This window comes from Sinocyclocheilus rhinocerous, unplaced genomic scaffold (genome assembly GCF_001515625.1).
Source record: "Sinocyclocheilus rhinocerous isolate Xijiao unplaced genomic scaffold, SAMN03320098_v1.1 scaffold642, whole genome shotgun sequence".
NCBI classification, from domain to species: Eukaryota; Metazoa; Chordata; class Actinopteri; order Cypriniformes; family Cyprinidae; genus Sinocyclocheilus; species Sinocyclocheilus rhinocerous.
In genome coordinates, this window is record NW_015626390.1 from 139,696 (window position 1) to 149,519 (window position 9,824).

At 34.6% G+C, this 9,824-nt stretch overlaps 1 protein-coding gene across 1 annotated transcript in view; it reads left to right on the forward strand.

Moving 5' to 3' along the window:
• LOC107713889 (piezo-type mechanosensitive ion channel component 2-like) overlaps positions 1 to 9,824 on the forward strand; it is a 130,110-nt gene that overhangs the window by 88,813 nt on the left and 31,473 nt on the right. Inside the window, exons 19-26 of the mRNA XM_016519539.1 lie at positions 222 to 398; positions 472 to 594; positions 2,386 to 2,586; positions 3,142 to 3,346; positions 3,715 to 3,816; positions 3,908 to 4,073; positions 7,549 to 7,792; positions 8,978 to 9,074. Coding sequence (XP_016375025.1) covers positions 222 to 398; positions 472 to 594; positions 2,386 to 2,586; positions 3,142 to 3,346; positions 3,715 to 3,816; positions 3,908 to 4,073; positions 7,549 to 7,792; positions 8,978 to 9,074 — 1,315 coding nt within the window. The remainder of the gene's footprint in view (positions 1 to 221; positions 399 to 471; positions 595 to 2,385; positions 2,587 to 3,141; positions 3,347 to 3,714; positions 3,817 to 3,907; positions 4,074 to 7,548; positions 7,793 to 8,977; positions 9,075 to 9,824) is intronic.

Genomic DNA, 9,824 nt, shown 5'->3' on the forward strand with positions numbered 1-9,824 from the left:
TATTATTTATTTTTGTTTGTTTGTTTGAATCGAATGCTTATTTATTTTGAATCATTTTTAATTTTATCTTATTTTTTTATTTATTTATTATTTTTATTTATGAATTGTAGTTTATTTTTTAACACTTTTTTTTCTCTCTCTAAACATTTACACAAATGTGAAAACGTAGAGGACCACATTGTTCACGCTGGTGGACCTCTCTGGTTCTGTGTCTCTGTCAGGTGTCTCTGTTTAACTACGTGTTCCTGGTGAGCTGGGCCTTCGCTCTGCCCTTCAGTCAGTTCAGACCGCTGGCGTCTAGCGTCTGCACCGTCTGGACCTGCGTCATCGTGGTCTGTAAGATGCTGTACCAGCTGACCTCCATCAACCCGTCCTCGTACTCCAGGAGCTGCAGTATGGTGAGTCCTCACTCGCTCACTCGGGACACACAGACGCTCTGGTTCTGACCGAGTCTGTGCTTCTCTCCTCCAGCCGGAGAACTACACAGACGCTCAGCGCTCAGACATGGCCAGATCTCTGCTCTACAGCGGCCCGGTGGATCCGGCTAACTGGATCGGCTTCAGGAAGTTCTCTCCGCTGCTGGAGAATCTGAGGGTAAGAGCTGCTGAGGTTCAGACGCAAAATCAGTATAGTTAACAGGATTAATATAGTTATTACACTCTTAAAAATAAAGCTGCTTACAAGGTTGTTCACAGCAATGCCATAGAAGAAGCATTTTTGGTTCCACAAAGAACCATTCAGTCAAAGAACCATCTCTTTCTTACCTTTTTTATAATCTGAAGAACCTTCTTTTCGCCTTTTGTGAAACAGAAAGGTTCTTCAGATGTTAAAGGTTCTTTATGGAACCATTTAGACAAAAAGGTTCTTCTATGGCATCACTGTGAAGCACGAAGAGTGTACAGTTAACTAAAAAAAAAAAAAGCCTTTATAACAATGCGTTATTTGAAATAAAATAAATGTTACTAAAATAAAATATATGTAATAAAAAAAAAAACTTTTTTATTTCCGATAGTTGCCAAGGCAACATTTTTTTAAATCTTAATTTAGTTTAACTTGATGTACTAAAATAGCTCAAACTAAAACTGAAATAAAAATTAATAAAACCTATATAGACAGACTAAAAATGACAGAAGCACACAATAAAATGCCTACCGTTTTGATTAAAATTAAAATGAAAACAAAATATAAAATCAAAAACTGATTCAAAATAAAACTATAATAGCGTCTCAATGATACTAAAATAACACTGATTGCCACATGGAGAGAAAAAAATTAGCACCCTAGCTAAACTTATTACTGTATATCAGCTGTTAGACCTTTTATTAAGACGTGTGTGCCTTTCCAAATCATACCCATTCAATTGAATGTTCCACAGGTTAACTTCACTCGAAGTGTAGTAACATCTACAAGCAATATGAATGCTCCTGAGCTAAATGTCAGCTGTCCCAGATAAGGGTTTGAATACTTATGCAATGGAGTCATTTAAGTTTTGTATTTTGCCAGCTGTGGAAAAAAAGTAATTTAAAGCAGTTTAACATAAGGCAGCAGCATAACAAAACGTGAAATAAATGAAGGGGTATGAATACTTTCGCAAGGCACTTCCTATATATAGGAAGATATTAGAAGATGCAAGATTTTGGCTTCTATAGACGATGGTTTGATCTGAATAATTTATGTACAGTACTTTATAAATATACGAGTAAAGGTTGGTCACAGTTAGTATTCAGTTAGTATTTTTGAGATACTATAACATATTAGTGTCTATTTTTATTTTTATTTTAAAGTTTTTGTAATTTTGTTTTGTTTTGTTCTAGTACTTTTTGTAGTTTTTATAAATTTTTATTTCAGTTTTTGTTATTTTTGAACGTTAACTTAAACAAATATAAATGAGAAATGGTGCTTGGCAGCTAGCTGAAGTAAGTTTGTAATATTTTGTTTCATTTCAGTTAATGTATCTTTTTATGGCTTTAGATTCAGTGTTAATTTTGGTAAACTTTGGTCACACAAATTCGCTGTGTTGCTCGACAGAAAGCAGCTCGCTTTGAAAGTGATTTCTGTGTGAGCTGTGCTTCATACTGTACATCTCTACACTATTGACAACAGACAGCTTACCTTTTTTGCCTGTAAAATTTAACCAAAATTTTGCTAAAGTGATGCCACGTTAAGAGTCAGAGTATCGTTCTCACGATAACATTTAATCGAGAGATTATCAATCAGCTCCTAATAAAGTTACCAGCCATCGGTGACATTGGCAAATCTACATTATGCCGATTTATACTTGCATTTGTCTCTTGTGGTTGTTAATTTCGGACACTACAAGCACTTCAATAGCATGCTTATCCATGTATTTATTTGTTTGTATATTTGTTTATTTTCCGCACACAGAATAACTTACTGATGCTGGCTCTCTTGGCGTTTGAAGTGACCATTTACCGTCACCAGGATTTCTACAGGATGAAGAACAACCTCCCCCCTCCGGTCACGAGAACCGTCTTTCACAACATCACACGCCAGCATCTGGACGACGGCATCGTCAACTGCGCCAAATATTTCATCGACTACTTCTTCTACAAATTTGGTCTTGAGGTAATATCAGCATTAATTATACACTACCATTCAAAAATCTGAGGTTGGTAAGTTTTTTTATATTTTTGAAAAAGTCTCTTCTGCTCACCAAGGCTGCATTTATTTGATCAAAAATACAGTAAAAATTATGAAATAATATTACAATCTAAAATAGCAGTTTTCTATGTGAATATCTGATCAAATGTAATGTATTTCTGTGATGCGCAGCTGTATTTTCAGCATCATTACTCCAGTCTTCAGTGTCACATGATCTTCAGAAATCAGTATAATATGCTGATTTGAAGGAACATGAACGTGTTCTCCCCTTTGAGGGCCAGTTTTGGTTTTGTACAGACACTGATTTACTCTCTGTCTGTGAGACGGTCTCTAATAGATTATCATCGGAAGCTCAGATTGCTAACACACTGTTGAGACCGATAAACCACAATAGAGTGTTACGGTAATGGATCAGGGTTACGTGATGGATATTGAATTTTAATTTGTGTATAGTGATGCTATCAAATGCACCCATTATTGTCCTAATTTGAAACCCGTGGCTGAATGTTGCTCCTCCAGACCTGTTTTCTGTTAGCGGTGAATGTGATCGGCCAGCGGATGGATTTCTATGCCATGCTGCACGCGTTCGGTCTGATTGCGGTGATGTATCAGCGCAGGAGAAAAGCCATCGCCCGCGTCTGGTCCAAGTATTGCTTCTTTCTGGCTTGCATGTTAGCCTTTCAGTACCTGATGTGCATCGGCATCCCTCCTGCGACCTGCACAGGTGAGTCACACAGGTGTCTGCTTAAAGAGACAGTTCACTCAATAATGAAAATGTGCTGAAGATGTACTCAAACTCAGGCCAACCAAGATCAGGGTGAGTTTGTTTCTTCATCAGGTTTGTAGAAATGTAGCATTGCATCAGTGTCTCAGCAATGGATGCTCTGCAGTGAATGGGTGCCGTCAGAATGAGAGTCCAAACAGCTGATAAATAATCTGGGATGACCTGAGGGTGAGCACATTTCCAGCAAATTTTAAAAATTTGGGGTGAACTATTCCTTTAAGATAAAAGCAAATTCCCTCTTGGTTATCTTGAAGAAGGCTCTTGACATTATATTTCTGAATTCCACCAATATCTCTCCTTCGGTTCAGACTATCCGTGGAGAAGGCCGTCTTCCAGCATGGACTCAAACGTCATCAAGTGGCTCTACTTCCCAGACTTCCACACCAAACCCAGCTCGCTCTTCCTCCTCTGTGAGTAATGTTGAATCTGTGTTAACGCTCCCCAGCTCTGCTTTCACGCTCTCTCCTCACATGCCGCTCTCTTCTCTCTCTCTCTCTGCAGATGACTTCATGCTGCTGCTGTGCGCGTCGCTGCAGGGCCGTGTGTTTGAGGAGGAGAGCGTGACGGCCGTGCAGCTGCTGGCGGGTGATAATGTGGAGATCTGTCGAGGTCTGGACGCCGCCAGCTTCAGCCAGCACAACCCTGTGCCCGACTTCATCCACTGCAGGTACACAGCTCACACAAACAGCCCAGACCACAAGAAGTTCATTTTAATCATGTGTACTTAGTATTAGTCATGCACTGAAATTAAAATTCTGGGCCAAATCCAAAACGAAAATTCAGGATTCTGGATCAAAAATCAAATAAAACTTAAAAATCAATCAAAAAAACTCCTTACGTCCTCAGCCATCTTCAAGAATCAGCCAAAAACACATCTCTTCTGTCTTTACTTGACCCTCTAACTCTAGCACTCTCTATTCTAATTCTATTCTTTAAAAAATTGCCCCTTTTAGACTTTAGCACTCTATTCATTTACTAGCTGCTTGTTTTCTTTAAAAAATAAATAAATAAATAACACTAGCTTCTCTATTCTTTTTGTATTCTATCTATTTGTTTTCTTTTATTTATTATACAATTAACAAAAAGCAAAAAAGGCCTCTAACACTAGTTTGCTCTATTTTTTTCTATTCTTTTTATTTATTATATAATTTGAAAAACCCTTGCTATGTGTGCTGTGTTAGGTTAACTGAGACGTGTTATAGCACTTGCTTATCATTGCTTTTTTGTTAGTTTTGATTGCTTCTGTTGTCCTCGTTTGTAAGTCGCTTTGGATAAAAGCATCTGCTAAATGACTAAATGTAAAAATGACCTTTTTAAACTTATTTTAAAGTAGTGTTTTCTATAACTGTATTAATATTATTGCGCCAATTTTTTACATTTAATTTAATTATTATGAAGAAACTAATGAATTAATTAAATTATTATTTAATTATTTATTTTTTATTATTTATTTAGCATTTTCATTTAGCCAAAGACTGAAACAAAAACGGGGGAAAAAATCAATTAATCGACACTCAAATAAAAACTATTAAACTGCACATAAGACCGTTTTTATGTTGACTTTTTAATAACAGAATTTTGCTTCTATTGAAATATACACATTTAAAAAGTGGCTGTAATAATAACATGTTTTATCACAGATTTATTCAAATGTGAATTAAATAAAGAGGACAACAGGTTAAGGATAAATATCATTAATATGTAATACTGTGCATATATTTATCAAAAGTAATTTTTATGACCATTCAATGGCTTTTCTGAGGTAAATGTTATTTAAACAAAACAAACAAAAAAAATTATAACATTTACACACTTTTATGTCACATTTAGTTCTTTTGAAGGTCCATTTCAAAACAGAAAAACACATTAATAATCTGTATTTCTCGTGTTTTCTACATCATATAAACCAGAGGTTCTCAATCTCAGTGAACTTCCAAAGGGCCGCAAAATGGCATAAAATGAGTTAAACAGATTATATTTCTATAATCGAATTTAATTACAATGCTAAAGAGCTCACGTCAGATTTCTTTCAAGAGCATACAGTTCTGCTCAGTTTTTCCACTTCATTGTTACACTTATTATTATACTTGCAGATTCCAGTAAAACCAAATAACCTGCTAATGCATTATGGGTAATTCTGAGGAAACGGTGCCATTTGATGCAAAATGGTTTGGGGTTGAACATTATTAGCAAAAATGGCCTTTCCTAGCAAATATCATCATATGATTGTTTACAGTCTGTGTTTTTGATGCCAAAGACAATATTTTCCTCTGATAGCAGATTAACTTTTGAGCCTGACCAGACCAATATAATAATAACCATATGTGAACACTAATAATGACATATACACTATTATTCAAAACTTTGGGGTCAGTAAGATTTTTTAATGTTTTAAAAGAAGTCTTTTTCTGCTTGAGTCAAAGACGAAAAAAGGGTCGTCAAGCATCAAAACTATAAAAGTCCAATTTACATTAGAATGTGTCCTAGTCTAATTTTATATTTCTGAGAATCATACATTTTTACCAAGATTTACAGAAGACACCCACTAAAATATCGTTCAGGGTAACAATAATTCATATACCAAAAAATCGTGATCGTCATATTTAGAATAATCATTAGTCAGCTACTAAATGCTAATTTACTGTCATTTTAAATCTTCAAACCACAAAGCTTTACCCATTTGTTAGTTTTTAATCATTTAAAATATATTAAAATTTATGACGATCACGTATTATTTTATGCATTTTAATAACAACAGGTCAGGATTGATGTGTTTTGCATAAATATAACTGTTACACTGAATGATGATGGAACATGATTTCACATTTTATTTTCACTAAAGTTATTTGAAACATTAAAGTAGGCATTTACTAAATACATATTAAATGCATACTTGCATTTTTATTTGATGCGGACACCAAAATGGGACTCACATCTGTGACCCACTCACCAAGGCTGCGTTTAATTAAAAATACAGTAAATTTTTGAAATATTATTACAATTTAGAACAGCAGTTTTCTATGTGAATATGTGTTAAACTGTAATTTATTTCTGTGATGCGCAGCTGTATTTTCAGCATCATTACTCCAGTCTTCAGTGTCACATGATCTTCAGAAATCATTCTAATATGCTGATTTGCTGCTCAACAAACATTTCTGATTATTATCAATGTTGAAAACAGTTCAATATTTTTGTGGAAACTGTGATACATTTTATTTTTCAGGATTCACAGATGAATAGAAAGTTCAATAGAACAGCATTTATTTGAGATTGGAATATTTTGTAACATTTCTGACACTTTTAAACAATTTAATGCATCTTTGATGATTACACACAACATCTTCACTTGTGACACAGTTTCTGAAAGCTGACACTCAAACAGCAGAAGCACACACCAAATCTACAAAACCATACACTAATAATAATCAGCCTTTGACTCGGTTTTCAATTTCAAAAAAACACTTTTTGCAAAACACAACATCGATGTAACACACAAAATTCTAACAGGAATTAATATTATGGCAAATGTTTGCTTTTGAGATGTGTTTGTGATATTTTGAATGCAGTGCTTCATTTTGCAAGAGATGCGAGGCATTTTGCATTTTGTGTGTGCAATTCTTGGATTTGTGTGTAAAGTTTTGAAAAATGGAGGCAAGGTTTTGAAAATGTGTGCAAGCAGCTGAAAAAACCTGTAAATGAACATTACTAAAAGAGCATTTGCTCATAACTTTGAGAGAAACTCGCCAGAACATTAAGCCAAAGTTCTGAGAACATTCCCTGTTAGCTGGGACTTTATATTATATTAACATTTCTGATTGTTATCAATGTTGAAAACAGTTGTGCTGCCCGATATTTTAGTGGAAAGTTCTTTGAAGAATGGAAGGTTCATATAAAGCCAGTAAAGAGTGTTTTTGGTTTTGGTCAAGCCCATCAGCACCACACCCAAACAATAAAGCTGCAAATGAGCAGGAATCAGCGTCTAACCACAAGCAGAACCTCAGCTCCACGTCCCACACTGAGCTCTATAAAACAGCCGATCGTTAGAAAGATTAAAAGCTGCTCTCGGCTTCAGGTTTCCTGAGGAAGTCCCTCTTCCCAAACAGTTCAGACTTCACCCTTCATTGTCTCTGTCCTCTCCGCAGGTCGTATTTGGACATGCTGAAGGTGATGATGTTCAGCTATCTGTTCTGGTTCGTCCTGACCATCATCTTCATCACGGGCACCACGCGCATCAGCATCTTCTGCATGGGGTACCTGCTCGCCTGCTTCTACTTCTTGATCTTTGGGGGCGAGCTGTTACTGAAGCCAATCAAAAGCATCCTGCATTACTGGGACTTCCTCATAGCATACAACGTCTTCGTAATCACCATGAAAAACATTCTCTCGGTGAGTATCTCATAAATCTGCTCGCAGCGATCTTTCACTCCGAGGTGTTGTAAATTAGCTTGAAATATGTGCTGAACAGCCACGGACCCACATAAATCACAGTTCTGTTTGTAGCGCTCTGCATTTCTGTGGGTCTGAATGGTTTGTGGGATTTGATTAATAATTACAAGTCAAGTCAAGACAAGTCAGCTTTATTTATGTAGCGCTTTTAACAATACAGATTGTGTCTAAGCAGCTTTACAGTATTAAATAGGAAAATAGTGTGTCAATGATGCAAATTACACACAACACACGCACACCTGCCTCACTAACCGAAATATGTCGCATAAATGGAAAATATTTATCTTTTTTTTTTTTTCATTATTGCTTCAGGAATTTATTCATATTTTTTTTTTTTTTTTTTTTTTTTTATTTTTTTTTTTGACTTTTGGTGAACCTACAAATGATTTAGTAACTACTTTGAATAAAATAAGTTCATTTAAATATTACCTACAGGGCACATTTTTGAGAGTGAATTTTGGGTGGCAAAATGCTGCAATACAAAAGGAGCTCACCAGAACCTCAGCAATCTGGTTCTCAACTTTTTATTTATTTATTTTTTATTTTTCTTTGTAATTATTGCTTCAGGAATTTATTCATTTTTTTTTCTCTCAACTTTTTATTTATTTATTTTTATTTTTATTTGTAATTATTGCTTCAGGAAATTTTTTTTTTTTTTTTCTCTCAATTTTTTATTTATTTATTTTTATTTGTAATTATTGCTTCAGGAATTTATTTATTTTATTTTTTTTCTTATTCTTATCCTATAACGAAATACTTGTGTGACAAATCATTCAAACTTCAAAGATAAAAGTTGATAGTTTATGTAATGCTCCCTGTTAGTGTTTTTAGATCAGTGTGTTATGAATGAAAAGTATGTAAGTGTTATGGTGAAACAAGCTTATTTTGAGACCTATATGAAGTGTTTTGTTGGTCTGAGTGAGTTTTGGCCAAGATACATGTTGGTAATGCAGTCTGTATGAACAGTTTTGAAAAGGTGGCTTCAGTATTGAGCAATGCTTGTTAGCAGTTAAAAAACAAACTGTAAAGAGGTTCATCCAAAGCGTGAGATATCAAAGAGAAGGTGTTGGTTGTTGTGGATGTTCTGCTGGATGTGATTGTGGTTTCTGTTCTCTCGGCTCTCAGATCGCGGCGTGTGGATATATAAAAGCGCTGGTGGTCAATCACTGCTGGCTGATCCAGTTATTCAGTCTGGCCTGCACTATAAAAGGATATTCAAAGCGTAAGTTATGCCTTCATTTCCTCTTTGGTTTAAAGAATTGAAGGCTCACTTTTTACATTCGCTGTACACTTTGATGTTCCAGTGCTTTCTTTTTTTTAAAGCTTTACTGCCACAAATCATGTCATGAAATGCGCTGAAAATGTGCTCATCCTCAGACGATCCAAGATCAGGATGAGTTTGTTTCTTCATCAGATTTGTAGAAATGCAGCATTGCATCAGTGTCTCATCAATGGATGCTCTGCAGTGAATGGGTGCCGTTTTAATATTTTTTATTTTATTTTATGTTTTATTAATTTTTTTTATTAATTTTGTTGTGTGTTTGTTATTTTTTTGTAGTTTTTATGTCTATATATATATATATATATTGTTATTTTAGTACTTAAAGTTAAAATAAATTAAAATGAGAAATGTTGTAGCCGAAATAAAACAATTTTTTTCAGTTAACATTTATTTTATTTAAAGTATTTTTATTTTATTTTTTTATTTACATTTTAATTTTTTTAATTTTTTTATTAATTGATTGTAATGGTTTTAATTTTAGATACAGTTTTAGTTTTAGTTGCCTATAATAACCCTGCATCTAACATTATGTTGTGGGTTATTTTTATCTTAATGTCCACGTAATATCTTCTTAAAGGGTTAGTTCACCCAAAAATGAAAATTAGCCCACAAATTACTCACCCTCAAGTCATCCTAGGTGTATTTGGCTTTCTTCTTTCAGACGAATCCAGTCGGAGTTATATTAAAAAT